The sequence below is a fragment of the Elephantulus edwardii genome, unplaced genomic scaffold (genome assembly GCF_000299155.1).
Source record: "Elephantulus edwardii isolate Elephantulus edwardi_28Jun2011 unplaced genomic scaffold, EleEdw1.0 scaffold00008, whole genome shotgun sequence".
Taxonomy (NCBI): Eukaryota; Metazoa; Chordata; class Mammalia; order Macroscelidea; family Macroscelididae; genus Elephantulus; species Elephantulus edwardii.
Window position 1 is genome coordinate 24,754,945 of NW_006399758.1, and position 18,573 is coordinate 24,773,517.

Consider the following 18,573-nt stretch of genomic DNA (forward strand, 5'->3'; position numbering starts at 1 on the left):
ATACAATTATGTGGCCAACTAACTGGAAGAGATGCATATTTATTCCCATTCAAAAAAAAAAAAAAGGTGACCTATTGAAAGTGTGCTTTATAGTTTCTGTTTTCACATGCAGTATTTATTTGTATGAAGGTATCCTAATTTCTTACATAATGTTCTATTGTATATACTTTTGTTGGCATTATTTAATCATATTGACAGAGGAGATGAATGGTGAAAAGTATCAATATTAATAATTGAGGCTTTATTAGTTGACAAGTTTAAATAGCCTGTTTTGTTGGGAGGGAGTACTGGTGGCATGGTGTTTTCCCTGTTGCGCTGCTAGCCAAAACATTCCAATTCATTGGCTACTACCCTGTGGGAGGAGGATGGGCAGTCCTTGGATTTTGAAGGAAGAGACTGTTTTTATTTGTCCCACAGAGTAGCTGGAAACTTGAAAATCCCACGACAATGAGATTTGGTTTGTATGAGAGAATTACAGATAACTACTTACTTAATCTTTGGTGAGGTAGTCTCTAGCGACTTGCTCCACTAACTCAAGGGCAGTGCTTCTCTTGCTATTTGAATCCATCAGCTGCTCTGAAGGAAAAAGATGAGCATTTTCTTTACACGTAGTTTACAGCATCTGGAAACATGCTGCAGGGGCCGCTTTGAGTCTGTTCTGAATCAAACGCAATGAGGTGTTTTATGTTTTTGTTTTTAAATACTTAGAAATCCTAGTAAGAAATGAATTCTATATAATATTGACTAGTTTGAAGTACTAACTGACAGGTTGGTAGTCCAACAGGTTACAGCTGTGCCATAGGAAAAAAGATGTGACAGTGTGAAAAGATAGCCTTGGAAATCTTATGGGGCAATTCTCAGTCCTAAAGGACTATTAAGTGAGAACTTGCTTACCGGGGTTTGCCATCCAAGAACAAAAGAGGTAGAGGCAAACTCTTGACCTGATTTATTTGTTGAATAGCTAAAATTATAATAGTGTATCGTTTATTCTTTACATAATATTTTGATTTGTTAATTTAAAAATTTGCTGTGGTTCAGAAAGTTTCTTTTTAAGTTATAAATTCAGGAAGAGCTCTTGATAAATGACCATGTAAAATAATTGAAATGAACTAATTCTATTGAAAAAATTTTGATACTGTATTAATTTGCAGCCAGAACCACCAAAGAAACCTTCTAATTGGAGAAGAAAACATGAAGAATTCATTGCCACCATAAGAGCAGCGAAAGGGCTGGATCAGGCACTTAAAGAGGGAGGCAAACTTCCACCCCCGCCTCCACCTTCCTATGATCCTGGTATGTCCGTTTACTGGTAGAAATTCTCAGGTGGAGTGAAACTATTGATAAAATTTTTCAAAAATTTAAGTTTTAAGCTAATTAATAGTAATAGAACTTGAGGTATAATCTTTAAATGTATTGATATCAAATAATTATAGAACAGTCTCTAGACCTGTAAAAGCACCTTGGCTTAGAAATAGAACTGCATTACAATTTTATGGAAATACTTTTATTTATATATTTGAAGCATTATAATGTTTTTAAAATTATTGTATTGAATATAAAATGGTGACATTCCCAGAAATATTTTCATTATTTACATTGTGAGTTAAAGGTAGACTTAATTTCTTTTTTTTTTAAATTAAAAAAAAAATTTATTATTTTTTTTGTGTGTACATCAAATCAAATCTGACTGGTACAGGAGGAGATTGCCCCTTCTTCTCCAGGAGAGCATCTGGTGGATTCTAACTACGTACCTCTGGGATTGCATTGCAGCTTCTTGCCACTAGACCACCAGAGCTCCCTAGACTTAATTTCTTCTTATCTGGAAAAGTAAAAGATAATCCATTTCGCTTTCAAACTACAAGATTCATGTGGTAAAAGTAGCAGTTGATGGATATATGCAAATTATACCTTCAATGCTGATATTTTCTTCATTAAGTGGATGAAAGTTACTGGATTTATTGTTACCAAAATCAAAGGAAGATTTTTCATAATCTCTTGATATATTGGGCAATTGAAAGCCTTAGCACGTTTGACACATTAGTTCTTCGGGTAGACTAAAGAGATTATAGTGCTTTAACCATAATAAAATTGTTAGCAAAACCAGAGTTCTCTAGAAAATGTATACCTGATCATTTTTTAATATTCCAGTATAGTTCAGAAAACCTTTCCTCTAAAGAGGGAAATACTTGATTTGGGCTTTGAATGCCGTAAAGTCTCTGTTGCAACTGTTCAGCTAACTCTGTCACTGTTGCACAAAATCAGCTATAGAATATTTGTAAACTAATAGGTATAAATAACTTTATTCTACTAAAACTTTACACAAGAGGCTAGATTTCTTTCTTTATAGTTTTTCTCTCCTAGAGGATTAGTTAGTAACTTAGTTAATAACTTATCTGTGTTTCTAGATAGGCATTTCCAACTCTGCCTTTATTTTCTGTCTGAAGTTGAATTTCCTGCTTTGGGAGTAATTGGATTTTCTGTCTGACTCTACATAGCTGCATTTTTCATGTCTACATAATGTCAGGGACAGAATGAAAGTTTTTATATTGCTTTGGGCTTTAGAAACTTTTTTTAGTGCCTTTGAATCTGACACACTACCACCTGGAGATTAGGTTTGAGAACTGTTCCTCTAGTAGGCAAGACCAACTTGTGAGCTTTGGACAAGTATAAAGTCTAAAGGGAAAACTCCTCCATCTGAGATAATTTCATGTTTAATTTCAAGAAGTAATTATTATCAGTATAATTTGCACATTTTGCCTTTGGGAGAATAATTTGACTTGGAAACATTTGCTGTTTCTTGAATTTAATCCATTGTGTTAATGAAGTATATTTTTGTAACTCCTAACATCTGTTTGAATATCCAAGAGAATAAACATTACAAAGTTGAGTCAGCCATGCCTTAGTGTTTTTGATATGAAAATATTTTAATAGATGAATCTATATTTTAAAATATATTTTTAATAGAATGTGTTCTTTTAATCATAGATTCCCTTGCTTAACTAGTGATATGTGTATGTGTGTTTATACACATGCATATAAATACACACACACACACACACACACACGTTGTATGCTGTCAAGTCAGAACCTACTCATAGCTGACTCTCTAGCAGGTTTTTAGAGGTTGTAAATTGCATGGGAGGAGATTGCCCATACTTAGTCTTCGAAGCAGCTGGTGGATTTGAACCAAGTTCCTTCAGGCTGGCAGTGCATTTCTTTGCCACTAGGTCACCAGAGTGCTATACACACACACACACACATACACAATATGTACACACAACCTAAAGAGACAAAAAAGGCATTATGCCCCTACTACTCAGACTATGTATGTGGTAACCATGAGTTGGAATAGACTTGACAGATATTCGATTTTTTTAATATGTTTTGTTTTGCTTATTCAGTCTCTGTTGTGTTGATTTTTTTTTTTACTTTTTTTTTTCTCCCAGTACCAACAAACTTTTGTTCTTAATAATAGTCTTTATAGAGTATGAATTTCTTCAGACAAGGGTAGTTATGAGGAAAATGGAGATTTTTCTTATCAGATGTTCTGTACCTTGAATTACGCTTTTATGGTTCTTTATCTTATTTAAAATATTATTTTACTAATCTTTGTTTTTATTTATTTTCAGATTATATTCAGTGTCCATATTGCCAGAGGAGATTCAATGAAAATGCAGCTGATAGACATATTAACTTCTGTAAAGAACAAGCAGCACGTATTAGTAATAAAGGAAAATTTTCTACTGAAACCAAAGGGAAACCAGCCTCTCGTGCACAGGTACTGTGCCCACATTTAAACATCTCTCCAATAAATGAGAAAAGAGTTCTTTGAATTTCATCATTTTGTGTCCCTATAGGAGATGTAGCTTGTTTTTTTATTTTGCTAAAATAAATATATACTTTTATGGGTTTGCTAATAAATTCAAGTGGCCTGTTGAGAAAAAAAAACAAAAAACTAATGAATTTGGAATGAACTTTAAAGTGACTTTCCAGGGACTTGAAAATTTACTGATAGAAGTAGTAGGAGAAAAGATTAAAAAGAAACAAAAGCAAAGCTAAAGATAGGTAACGTAAATTAAACAAACAAAAAAATTAACGATAGGTGACTTAGATTCAAAGGAAAACAGATTGTTCTGGATGGCAGAAATAGCACTAAAAAATATTTGCAAATCAGTTTATATGAGTCATATCCATGGTGCAAGTACCTGGGTCAAATCCTGAAGCTATTTTTGAACTTTTAGGCAAGAAGCAGCTCATATTTCTTAAGTTTTGAAATCAGCTTTCAACGTATACATATGCACACTTAGAAATCCCAAGTAAGTTTTGTTTGGTATTACATTGGATCAGTTGATGATGAATTGACATGCCAATAGGTGTACAGTATGTCTCTCCATTTATAAACATCTTTTATTACTTTTTAATAAGTTATACAGTTTTCTTAGTAGGTGTTCATAAGTTTTATTCTATTAAGTATTTAATATTTTTGTGCTATTATAAATTTTAGTTTTTTCTTTTAAAATTTTTATTGGCTTATTAATTGTTATGTGTCATCAAGTTAGAACAGACTCATTACTAGCCCTCTAGTAGGTTTTCAGAGGCAATAAATTGTATGAGAGGGGACTGTAGAAGTTTCTCTTGCAGAACAGCTGATGAGTTTAAGCCATATGCCTTTGGTATGGCAGCACTGCTTACCACTAGGTCTCCACAGCTTCTTTTCATTGCCTTACAGAAACACTGTTAACTTCTGTTTTGTATCCAGCTATACTGTTGAATTATCTCTTCCTAGCAATCCCTGTGTAGATATTTCTAACTTTTTATTGTTTTGGTTTTTTTTTTTTAAATTGCAGATCATATTTTCTGTGATTTTTAGACTTTTTTGAAATGTGTTAATATCTTTATGGATTAGCATCTTTTAAAATATATTTTAAATGATTATAAAATATGTTTTATAATTGTTATGCACATTAACTTACAAATGTCCATTAGTGTAAGTTTACTATAACTAATAATCATTTGTTGTTGTACATCTTTGAGCTGTGGTGCTGGAGAAGAGTATTGAGGGTACCATGGACTGCTAGGAAAACAGATTCATCCAGGAAAGGGTTAAACCGGGTGGCTCCTTGAAGGCAAGGATTCTGAAGCTGAGGCTCCGTCTAATGTACTTTGGACATGTTGTAAGGAGGGACCGGTCCTTGGAGAGGGACATCATGCTTGGTAGGATGGAGGGGAAGGCCCTCTATGAGGTGGATTGATTCAGTGACTGGGGTAATCAGGATAGGTTTATCAGAGACGCTGCGATTGGCATAGGACAGAGCAGAGTTTAGGGCTGTTGTACATAGGGTCTCTAGACTCGATGACACATAACAACAAAAACAACAACAATATTTATTTGTTATGATCCGTACAGCAAAATGCCTTTGCATATTCAATAAAGCATACATAGACAATCTTCTGGTATGCTTTACTTTCAGCCAGGATTCATCTGACATCAGTATTGACATCTCTGGTTTATGGCCTCTTCTAAATCCTACTTGAACTTCTGGCAGTTCCCTATCTATGTATTGTTTTAACTGTTTTTGAATAATCTTCAGTATTTTGCTTGCATGAGATATTAATGATATTGTTTGATAAATATCAAATATAATTTTAAAGATGAAGGTGTTTTGACAGACTAGTGGATAGGGAATCACACTGTCAATCCAAAGGCAGGTGGTTCAAATCTATCAGCAAACTGAAGTATGGGAAGACTCCTGTGTGATTTGTAGCCTCTGAAGGGTCAGCTATGACTTGGTTCCAGTTAGACTGAAGTGAGTTGAGTAGTATAAAATAAAGTGATTTTTAGTATTTTTGATCATTAAGAGAAATGTATGCAAATATACTGATAGCAGATTTCATTTTAAAGTTTTTTTAATACAAGTAGACATTCAGCTGGATATTGTAGAACTGATAGAACACAGCAACAGTGGAGTAAGGAAGGAGTCATATTATCTAGGTCAGGTGAACAGCGTGCTACTGAGAAGCAGGTGAATGTGTTTTATACAAGATGCTTTCAAACTAGAGAGGGTATGGATTCACTAATGAGACTCACTGCTTCTTGTGAAAGTAATAGGAAATAGCAGAATGTCTAAAAAGATTATTTTGAGTAAATAAATAAGTAAATGGGACGTTTAAGTTCCAGAGAAATTAATCATTGCAAAGATGAAAGCATGATTTGTAGTTACCTACAAATTTATCTCTATAGATACCTTGTAAAATAGAGAAAGGGAAGCAGAGTGCCTTTTGAAAAGTATGTTCTGCCTCTTCCTAAGCAATATAAGCCAAGTGAATAATAATTTCTAGTATGGATGTAAAACCCTTAGTTCTTTATGTCAAGGTTTACATGAAGTCTCTCATTACTGCCTTCACTTGACCCTCCTTACCTGTGTGCACCCCCCCCCTCCCCTCCGCCCCCCCCCCGGTAGGTTTGACCTCTTCAGTGTGAAATACACTGCTAATAGACTGCCTTGTTTTTGGTAGATGACACTGTAAGAACAGGTCACTTAGTTCTGTTTCTAAATCAAATTTTAGTGGCCCTGTTTTTAGTTTTTTTGTGGTTTTTTTTTTTAAGGTTTTTTTTGTTTTTAGGTTTTAAGATGTGCCTCTTAATATTTTGTCTTATGTTCCATGTTGTGCTAGCTTTAAAATCTTTGCAACTGTTTTCATTGATATTTTAGTGTGAAATGCTTGTGAATTCCTTTAAAAAGGAATATCCATAACATCTTAAAGAAGCAGTGTCTTTCTATGGCTGATACACCAAGGTTACCTAGTTGTCTGTTCATCTAACAGACATTTCTAGAATGACTTGTACTTACTTGCCAGATGCTTTAGAGATTTCATTTCTAGTACAGAAGACGGCCATTGTAGAACTTGACCAGACTGATGTGTAATCTTAATTAGGAGTGTGCAAAGATCTTAACCATTAAAGCCAACCTATTAACAATAAAGAGAGCTGTGGGGACTTAGTTGGAAGGGAGTTGAACTACAAAATCAATTGTGGTTGTTTGAATCCATCAGTGACTACATGGATGATGGTCATTCTCCTCCTATGTGATTTACAGCCTCTGAAAACCCTCTAGAGGCTCAGCTAAGAGATGATTCCAACTCAATGGCAATGAGTTTGCATTCTGACCACTAGTAATCAGGAGTTTCTGAAGGTTTCTGTTTATACTTTTTTGTTTAAAATCTTTATATTAAGGAAATTATCTCTGCTAACCTATGTTTTCCCTCTGAATTTAGAAAAAGTTACTTTTGGAGTTTTTTTAGTAGTGGGATATCTATACGTGTTTGGCTGGGAACATAATTTAGTGCCTCTTCCCTACGATCGCACCTTTTGTTATTTTTAATTTAGGTAATTGAATAGCTAATGAAAAATGGTTAATTTAAAAGAATTTTTTACATTTTATTTTTTAATCCATAATTAAAAATGATGCTTAAAAACATGTTTTTATTTTTATTCTATGTTAGTATAAGCCCCCTGCACTTAAAAAATCAAACTCTCCTGGAACCACATCTTCAGGATCTTCACGACTACCACAGCCCAGTAGCAGTAACAAGTCTGGCATAGGTAATGAGACCTAGAAAACATCTTAACTTTTTAAAATTACAGTGGTGATAGGGAAGGAAATTAAGATAGTGGTTTATTTTGTACAATTAAAATGCATTAAGAATTATGAAAGAGATAATGGAAGGTGAATAATTACCTCTGGCTAAAAAGAAAATAACTACCTCTGGCTAAAAATAAAGTTCCTTGTTTAAATATTTGATTTTTTAGCTTAAATATCTGTTCTTTCCCTATATTATTAGTGTATGTTTTATTTAAAACAATTAACCAAGTTTGTTATTTTTGATCACAGTACTTTTCATTCATTTCCTCCTCCTTCCTTTTTGAACTTTTCCACTGCCTCTCATAGACATTACTAGTTTGGATTTGGTATTTGGCAAAGTATGGCTTTATTTACGTGTAAATTGTAAGAAAATAGTTTAGAAATTATAAATAATGTTATGTATTGTCTGTTGGGAACTTTTAATGATTTTTTAGGTTTTTTAAAAAAGCGTATACTATTTTATTTATAAAATTCGAATGCATTGTTTTCAAGAAGAAATTCTTTAATTTCCCTCACTCCCTACCCATTGGTGGTTTTTTTTTTTTTTTAAGATATAGCTTGATTTGGTTTGTTGCCACCTTGTTACTGAAGTGTGGGTTTCATCTTGTTAGATGCTATATTGTTAGATGCTTTTGCTCTATTTTATATGATTTTTTTCTCTTATGAATGTTTTTAAAACTATTTTTGTTGTTCTTGTTGTACAAGGTATGCCTTCAAGTAAAGTGTCTCCTGTTAGCAGCTCTGTGGGAAACAAACTTCAGACCTTATCTCCATCCCATAAAGGAATGTCAGCCCCTCCAGTAGGGTAAGTTTCCAGTGAATTTGTTAGTGCTATATATTTAAATAATGTTATAATTTTTTTTTAAATTAAGTTTAATTTTATTTCTAACTTCCTTTGTTTCTTAACATTGCTGGTCAGGGATACACTGTAGTGAATCTTACTATTTTGAAAATAATTTGTAGACTTTTTATCAGAAATCTTAACATTCAGTTAGTCACTATAATGCAATACTTTTGGTTAATCTATTTCTGTTAATCTAATCCAATGGAATATTTTGAAGTACAGAAATTTTTTATAACTTAGAGTTATTAAGCAATATGTATGTAGTTTTTATGTTACTGTTCGTGTTGTTATGTGCTGTAGAGTCACTCGTAACTCACTGTGACTCTATGTATAAGAGCTCTGAAGCCTACCCTGTCCTGAGCCAGTTTCACACCTACCTCCATTGCCCTGGTTACTTTATCTATCTCATTTGGGGTCTTCCTCTCCTGTGTGGTCCATCCATCCTTCTGAGCATGATCTCCTTCTCCAAGGGTTGGTTCCTCCTGGCCACATGCCCATAGTATGTGAGATGGAGGTTCAAAATCCCATCCCCCAAGGAGAAACTTGCTTTCACCCTGTCTAAGACAAACCTACTTGTTATCTTGGCAGTCAATGGCATATTCAAGACACTTCTCTAACACCACAACTCGAAGGCATCAATTCTTCTGTCATCCTTAGTCATTGTCTAGCTCTCTGATGCATATCAATTGCAAAGACCATGGCCTGGATCAGGCACACCTCAGGTGCGCCTTTGTTTCTAGACTGACATTGTTACTTCTCGGTACTCAGGTCCCTGACAGGTTTTTTACCTAATGCTGTTCGTCCTTTGATTTCCTCACTGATTTCCTCACTGCTGGTGGTTAGAGTGTTGATTGTGGAGCTGAGCAAGCTGTAACTGCTAACAACCTCAATCTGTTCTCCATCCATCTGGTGCTGTCAGCTGGCCCAGTGGTGAAAATCTTTGTCTTCTTTATGTTGAACTTCAGTCTGTGTTGAAGACGACAGGCCTTGACATTTTGCAGCAAGCGCTGCAAGTTGGCCTCAGTTTCAGCAAGCAAGGTTGGGTCATCTGCATAACGAATGTTATTGATGAGTCTTCCTCCAATTCTGATAGCACATTCCTCCTTATAAAGCCCAGCCTCCTGAATGATCTGTTCTGCATATAGATTGAAGAGGTATGGAGACAGGATGGATCCCTGATGCACTTCCTTCCTAAGTTTGAACTATGTAGTGTTTCCCTGCTCTCTTCTGAGGACTGCTTCCTGGTCCAAGTACAGGGTTCGCACAAGTGCAATTAAGTGTTCTGGGAATCCCATTCTCCGCAAGGTTAACCATAATTTGTTGTTATCCACACAATTAAATGCTTTTGCATAGTCAGTGAAGCAGAGAGATATATCCCTCTGGTACTTTTTGCTTTCTGCCAAGATCTATCTCACATTGATGATAATGTCCTAATACCATGGTTTCTTCTAAACTCAGCTTGTATTTCTAGTGGTTTTCTGTCAATGTACTGTTCCATAATCTTCAGCAGGATTTTGCTTGTGTGTGATATGAGTGATACTGTACAAAAAATTTCTTATAGTGGTGAAAAATTGATTTTTTTCCTTAGCTACTGCATTATCTCATTTGCTGTTTGACTAAAGTATAGAGTATGGACATAGCAATATGTGCTTTAATTTAACTAGCAATATATGCTTTAATTTAACACAACTATTATATCAGAGAACTATTTCATCTTAGGCTTTAGTATTTATTTGTAATGCTTATAGTTTTAATGATAGTAAATTATAAATCAAAAGGCAACTTTCAGTGGACCTGGTCTTTAGAGAGTTGTGCTCCCAGCTCAGAGCTGACAGTTTGACTCTACCTCCTGCTCTGAGGGAGAAAGATGGGCAGCCTCCTCTCATGCTGTTTATTTACAGGCTCTGAAAGAAGGCCTGCTGGAGGGTCGGTCAGTTCTTAGTTGGTTCTGATTTGAGGGCAGTGAATGAGTAAGTTTAACTATCTCTTCAGTTTTACTGCTGATTTTCTCAGTTGGACATATTAAGTAGTTCTGACATGTATTCTCAGATAGGGCATTAAAAACTTGAAAAATGAAAAGAGGCACTGACCATAGAGTTAGAAAACTAGGCTAGTGGACTCAGCTATCCCCCTGCATAGTCCCATGACTTTGGGCACTTCTATTTGCCTCTGACAATGTTCTGTGACTCTGCATAAACCTTAACTATTTGGAAGGTCCAACCAGCATTTATATCCCAGGGGAAAAATACGTCTTTGTAACATGAAGAGACATAAGTAATTAGTTTTTGTATACTGTGTTCTACTTGTAATTCCATAAAGACGTAAAATTCTTACTTGTCTGACATTTATTGATTTGAAAATTACCAAGTATATCTATTAAAATTCTCATTGTCTATTTTGTGTATAATCTTTGAGATAAGGGTGTTTTCCACTATCAGAAATAGAAGGATATTACTCACTCCTGGCCAATTCATTTGTGGAAATGTGGGTGTGCATATGAGGGTAGTATTGTCTGATTCCCATTTTTCAGCCCTTCCACCACTACCAGTGTATCCTTCTAGTACAAATTCTAAATAATTCTGCCAAGGAATGCTTTTCTGCTAGGCTTGATAATTCATTGCAATAGCAGAAGAGAAGAATTGTGGAGCTTAGAACTCACAATTTAAGTTTGTTAAGGAAGTAGCAAATTATAATTGAGGGTCAAGCACAACTCAAGAAACAACTCAGAAGTCTGAGAACCCTCTTCTTAGCCATGCCCAAAGGTGGGTCTTTCTGGCTCTCAGCCTCTTAACTTTATTCTCTGGCTTGTTGGCGCATATGCTTCAAAGCTCTTCTATCTCTGCCACATTATAAAAAGTGTATAGACAATATGAAGGTGGCCATATTTGACCTCTACTAACTCCACAAAGGGTAACTGTCCTCATCAACAACTTCTACAATAAAAAATTAATTCCTTAAAGTCAAAGTCAGACATAGTCTCCACATTCCTGCATGTGCTAATACTATACCCAACAACAATCTTAGTGCTTTACTGCGTCTGAAATCCATTGCCATGACTATACAGACTTCACAAAACCACAGTCATGGTTATGAGTTTATTAGGGAAGTTAAAAGCCTGTAGTTCAGTCAGCTTCTCAAGCAGGGTTATAGGCCCTTTGACATTAAGCCTTATGGCTTAGATTATTGTCACACAGTTCCTTTAGCCCTGCTAACTATGGGGTCTGCCAAGTCCTCCAGCAGGCTTGGATGAAAGCCTCTGTATATGACTGCAGTGCAGCAGTCCCCAGTCAACGGTGTTTCATGTTAGTCTCTGGTTCTTTGCTGAGGCTGCTATTGCCCTTGTGTAGATCCTGGTCTGGCTGGGGTAGGAATCTCTGGCTTCAAAGGACTTTGGCTGCTGCTTTTCTCTTGTTGGTTTTGAGATTCCCAATTTCTGTTGCTGAAAGCACTCCATTTAAGTCTAGTGCAATAGCAAGTCTAGCCAGTCCCTTGTGGATAAACTAATAAGCCCTAATTCTATGATCCCACCAATCCATGTGGCAAATCCAAAGTCAGTCAATGACTAAGAAATTATTTTGAACAGTAAACCCTTGACCCCACACATGTAGTGATTAACTTTAATTTTACTTTTTAAAATAAAATTTTTTATTATTAGTTTCAATGAAAATTTACAGAAACTTTGGATTTCCATTCACTCATTTTTGCACTTTTCTCTTTGCCCAACCCTTCCGTCAAGTACAGTCCCCTCTTGGAAAAGTAAAAGAAAAATTTTCCATTGTTTTACAATCCCTTCGCTGCAGGTCCACTCCACTATGCAGCCTTTGCTCTGTAACTTGATGTTTTTAAAGTGATAAAAAATATTCCATTCTAAAAAATAATTGTCTTTCATTCTAAGAGCTCTTAGACCTATAGTGAAACATGTTGTTGTTATCGTGTGTTGTTGAGTTGGAACCATCTCATAGCTGACCCTCCAGGGGGTTTTTCCGAGGCACTAAATTGGATAAGGAGGAGTTTTCTTCTGGAGCAGCTGTTGGATTCAAACCATGTGCTTTTGAAATTGCAGCACAACTTCTTACCAGTAGGCCACCAGATCTCCCTATGATGAAACACAGAGCTTTTATATAAATTTTGACACATTTGAATTATGTCACAGGATTTACATAGCTATCCTTCAAGAACTGTGTTTTACGATAAAAGACCTAAATAAATGGAGGAATGTTCCCTGTTCATGGCTAGGAAGATTGTGAAACTTACAGTCCTATGAAAAGCATTCTACATGTTTGGTGCAATCTCAATACAGATATCAAATTCATTTTTCAAGGAGAACTTAGGGAAATTGTTAAGATTATTTGGAGAGGAAAGAGACCCTGAATAAGCAAGCATTTCTGAAAAACAAAAATACAGTGGGAGGCTTAGCACTCCTTGACTGCAAAACCTACTACATAGCAGTAGTAACCAAAACAGCCTGGTACTGGTACAGTGACAGAACAGAGACCAATGGAACAGAATTGAGAACCCAGAAATGGACCCATTTATCTACAGTCAACTGATATTTGATAAGGAAATAAAATCTATCAAATGGGGAAATGACAGTCTCTTCAACAAATGGTGCTGGCAAAACTGGACTGCTAACTGCAGGATGCTGAAACAGGATCCACATCTCATATCATACGAAAAAAATCAACTCGAGGTGGACCATTCACCTGGGAATAAAGCCCCAAACCATAAAGTTTATTAGAGACAAACTGAAATACCTAGTCTACGTTATAGAGTGACTGCCAAATACAGCTAGAAATGCACAATCTGAAGAGGATAAAATTGATAAATAGGACCGTCAAAAGATTAAATCTGTGTGCTCATCAAAAACTTTTTCCAGTAGGGTAAAAAGAAAACCTACTGACAGGGAACAATCATTTGGCAATAGCATCTCAGACAAGGATCTCATAATGAAAGTTTACAGAATACTCCAGGGCCTCCAGAAGAAAATGTCTGATAATCTAATTACAAAATGGGCAAAAGACATGGAAAGGCTTTTCACAGAGGAGGACATTCAGATGGCCAACAGACACATAAAAAATGCTCAAATCACAAGCAGTAAGGGAGAAGCAAATAAAAACAATGAGAAACCATCTTACCCCAGTAGCAGTGGCAAAGTTTAGCAGGACAGCAAGTATTAAATGTTGGAGAGGATATGGTGAAATAGGAATTCTTACACATTATTGGTGGGATTGTAAAATGTTACAACTTCTCTGGCAGGCAGCTTGGCTTTTCCTCAAAAAGCTGAACATAGAAATTTCATATGACCCAGGTATTCCACTGCTTGGAATATACCCTGAGAAAATGAGAACTGAAGCACAAACAGAGACTTGTACACCAGTGTTCTTTATTCACCATAGTAAGAACATGGAAACAGCCTAAATGTCCAACCAAAATCACATGGATTGAGAAATTATGGTACATTCACATAATGGAAAACTATGCAGCACACAGGAGCAATGATGTTATAAATTACTATCTAACTTGAGAGAAACTGGAGAGCAGACCATTATTGTAGACAGAGTAAAGATCCAAGGAGGGGAGGCAGTAATGTGGAGCGGGAGCTTAAATCATAGCATCGCACAATTTTATGGGTGCAGGGAGAGATGGGTAAAGGAAAGGGGATCTGGTGTGAAAAACAATGTATACTAACTTTGTCAATAAACTAGTATAAAATGGAAAAAAGATAATTGTATCCTAATAACAATTAATTGCAAGGTTAAATGGGTATTTCAGCTGATGTTTTTCAGTTATAGAAATACAAAATCATAAAGATTTATTGCTGTAAGACATTCAGCATTTAGGAAAAATAGTTTACTCTGAAGTGATGCTGTAACAGAAACAATAAAATTAGAGCAAAAGGTTTCATATAAGAAGCATTTTTCTATTTAAATTAAATGTTACGCTTGTATTCTATTTTATTGTGTTAAAATCAGTCCTGTTGCTGCCATGTTGATCCTGACTCAGGACAACCTTGTAGCACAGTACAACTGCTCTGTAATATTTCCTAGGCTGTACATCTTTACATCTTCTAAGTAGCTGCTGGGAAGTTTAAAACCACCAGTCTTTCAGTTGGCAGCTGATTGCTTCATCACTGTGCCCCCGACTCCTTATTTCAGAAAAACCAGAGGAAATACATGTCTGATCTTTAATTCTTTGTATTAGTGGCAACATGCTTTTCTTATAACTCAATCTTGTGCTGTGTGTGTGAATTAAATATGCATGGCGCATTATATTTTTGTAAGTGTCTTTGTCTTTTATAATAGATACAGACATGGCAGCAACAATCTAGAATTTCAGAGCTTGACTTCTTATGTGGAGAAAAATAGCAAAGGCTTTTAGAGACCGGAAGGGACTAACTGCTTTAATAATTGAGGTACTAAATTTTTGCTGGGTAATTAACACGTTGGCATACTTTTAAATTGACGGCTGTGCTTAGAAACACATTTGCCGTCATTTGTGGCAACGTGTTAAGAGGAAAAAGAAAGGGAAAGATACATTTAAAAAAATGGAAATGGAGCATCACACTGTAGAGATGTGTAAAGAAAAAAAGTTGAGTTGACGGCTATTTATAGTGACATTGTATGTGTCAAAGTAGAGCTGTTCTTTCAGTGGGCAATTGATCAGATATAAATGACCAGACCTTCCTTCCAAATTGCCTTAAGGTGGATTTGAACATTAAACCTTTTGGCTAGCAGTCCATTATGCTAAATATTTGTTCGATTTTAATCTCAAACATTTTAGAAATTGTATTTTGTATGTATGTACATTTTTTTTGAACCAGTCACTCATAAACACTTATTTTTATTTTTAAAATTAAGTGTAAGTACACACGTTTTAAATGGTTTTTTTAAATTTATATTTTATATTGGTTGACTTACGAAGTTTGTATACATTGTGTTTCACAATATCCTTTATTCACATTGTATTTCATGCAATCATTCCCATTCATTATTATATTAGTTTTATAAAACTAATCACCATTATCAGGAAACTCTGATGGTCTGGTGGTAAGAAGCTGTGCTATAGTCCCAAAGGCTAGTGCTTTGAATCTACAAGCTGTTCAGTGGGAGGAGGACAGTGTCTTCTTGTGTTATTAATATTAATCACCATTGAAGTATGCTCACCATTTACCCTGTTTTTCCAGATCCCCACCACGTCTTTCCAATATCTTATACCTCCCTCTCCCTCCACCCACCAAACTGTTTGACCCTATGATTTCCACCCTGCTGCCCCTCTTAAAAATCACCATGTAAACAATGCTACCTGCAAAGTATTAATAGCTTTTACAACCTGTAAAAGGAGATGTTTTAATTTCCTATACCTTCAGTGAATGCTTTCTTTTATTCATAGTTCATATTTCCAGGCTATAGGAAAATAAAATAACGAACAACCCAAAACAGATTATTTGCAGTTTAGAAAGGTGAACACATCTTAGACACAAAGCTCCATGAACTCAAGGGCCTGGTCTGCTTTACTTATCACGTCATCCCAAGAATGTAGCCCAGTGCCTGACACATAATAGATGCTCTGGATTTATAGAGGAGATAAATGTGTGAAAGACTGTGAATGTAAAAAGCATCCCTTAAATAGAGCGTACTAGTAAAGAGCTATTGTACATAGGGTCGCAATGAGTCATAGGCAACTTGATGGCACATAACAACAACAGTTAACAATGGCTAGTAAAGTCAGTAATCAATGATATATGTAATAAGTAGTCATTTTAAAAAGTAATTATCTAACTTTGTCTCTCCTGTTCTTCCCTGTGAATGAATTCTGGTTTGTAAGAATGTTTGTGACTGACTCAGTTATTTGGTTGATGTAAAATAATTCTTAAAACCTGCAGTTTTTCCTTTTGTCCTCTGGAGGGAGCTCCTTTATACTCTTAGTTAAAGAGAAAGCTGCAGAAGGCAGGTCACTCGTAACAGTTTCAATGTAAATTTGCAAGATTGATAATCCACACATGGTTTTCCATGATTTTTCACAAAGGAACATATTTTACTTGTCTCTAATTAGATTTTAGAAATATTTTTTTCTTTTAGAAAGGCACATGAAGTAAAATTATAAACATGAAACAATGTTTATTTGATGCCTTATTTTGCATTCAGAGTGTTAAAGTATAAAGCAAATCAAAAGGTAAACTAAAACAGAAAAGGTTTCTGAGAATACAGAGAAGAGGATAAATTAAGAGTATTTGTCAGTGACGTATTTCAGTTGTCTTCTATTTTCATTCATTGACTTTGAAACAATCACTGATTTTTCCCCCTCCTGCTATATGACATTAGTTTAAGTGTATATAAAAATTAGTCAAGTATTTGCCTATTATATTTAAAATCTTAAATATAACTCTTTTAAAAGTCTTTTTTAAAAAAATCTTATCCTGACAGTAAATTAAAGCTGAGGGATTAGAAAGTGGGATTAGATTTTTAATGAACTCAAATAATACCAAGTTTTAAAAAAACATTCTTTAACTATATAAAGTAGCAAACAGTAGCAATCTCCTTATGGGTACACCTTTATATATTTTAATAGTAAGATGGACAAGTTAGGCCCTCCACTCCGAACTGGAAGACATGTGCAAAGGTTGTATGACAGTGCTAGAAAATCAGACAATGCCATCAAAAGACATGAGTTGTTACCCATTTACAAGTAAGTATTTGCCACTCAGTTTGATTAATCTCTTTCAGATAATTCCTTAAAAAGCTTTATATAATTAGGATATCATAACTTAGATTTTCTGTTACTTGAAAAAGTTTAATTGAATTATTTTTAATTCCATTTTTACTGTGATTTGAGTGAAAGTATAAAAAAGCAAACTAATTTTTAATTTAACCATTAATATATATTTTGTTCAATAAAATGAATTTCAGTATTTGAAGTATAATCACACTTTTCCATACCTCTTCCCTATAAGTCTTTATTTCCATGAATTTTTCCATACTTTCTTGACCAGTTAGGATTTTGTAACTTTTATTTATTTATAAAAATTAGTTATTATTGTGAATTGAACATCTAATCCTTCCATACCTCTCTCTGTATCTCCTCGGTTGGCATTCCCTTACTGAATATTGCCCTTCCCTGCATTCATCCCGATACATGCCGCTCCCTTCTCCCACCATTCCCATCACTGGTAACCATAGTTTTTTAATAAAATACATAATTTTTTTTGTAAAATAAAAAAGTAACTTTTTTTAGGACTTAATGACATTGTAACTTTTGGTAAACATTTTTTTTTTTTTGGTGAACATTTCTAATGACTTAAGTTTGTTGGGTTTTTTTGTAACTGTCTCCAGTAAAACCATTTTTGATACTTTAATCCTATAAATTTTAATTTTGTAGTGTTGAAATAGTAGTATCTTTCAGTAATTATTAATTCTATGAAATATTTTTGATAATAAGTTTATGGGGGTATGTTATGCCATATGGATTATGCGGAGTTTCTTTAGTTAAGTAAATGGATTTTTAAAAAAAATGTATGAGAACAAGCTTAAAATCAGAAAAACATGGTATATGTAAATAGAGAAATATGAAAGTGGAGTCTTAACTTCATTTTAAAGTCTTGACATGAATCTTGAATCCATTTTGAATTTTTTTTTTATTAATTTTAATGAACATTACAGACTTTGGATTTCCATTCATTCATTGTTGCACTTTTCTCCCTGCCCAGCCTCTCCTCCAGTTCACTCTTCTCATTGAAAAGAAATCCATGTTGAATTTTAAAGCTGTCTTTCCTTACATTTACTTTGATGCTGACCTGACCATAAACACTTAAGCCATGCTTTTTCCTCTTGAAGTCTAGTAGGTGTAGAGTATCACAGTCTAGTTCCAGAACATTCTTCCACTATAGTCAAGCTAATACAAGATGTGATAACTTATGCCTGATGGGTTTTGATTACTTATAACTCTTTATGATGGAGCTCCAGAAACAGACGTGACCGAGAAACAGTTTTTCTAGCACACTACAAATAACTGTCTTGCCATTGTCCTGTCACCATCCTGAAATAAACTGAAGATTACTTACTACACCTTTAACCTGTTATACACCTTTAA

At 34.8% G+C, this 18,573-nt stretch overlaps 1 protein-coding gene across 1 annotated transcript in view; it reads left to right on the forward strand.

Annotated features, from left to right (window-relative positions):
• The window catches only part of ZC2HC1A (zinc finger, C2HC-type containing 1A), a 51,774-nt gene that overhangs the window by 23,003 nt on the left and 10,198 nt on the right, over nt 1–18,573 (forward strand). Inside the window, exons 4-7 of the mRNA XM_006880544.1 lie at nt 1,152–1,293; nt 3,630–3,778; nt 7,504–7,603; nt 8,349–8,448. Coding sequence (XP_006880606.1) covers nt 1,152–1,293; nt 3,630–3,778; nt 7,504–7,603; nt 8,349–8,448 — 491 coding nt within the window. The remainder of the gene's footprint in view (nt 1–1,151; nt 1,294–3,629; nt 3,779–7,503; nt 7,604–8,348; nt 8,449–18,573) is intronic.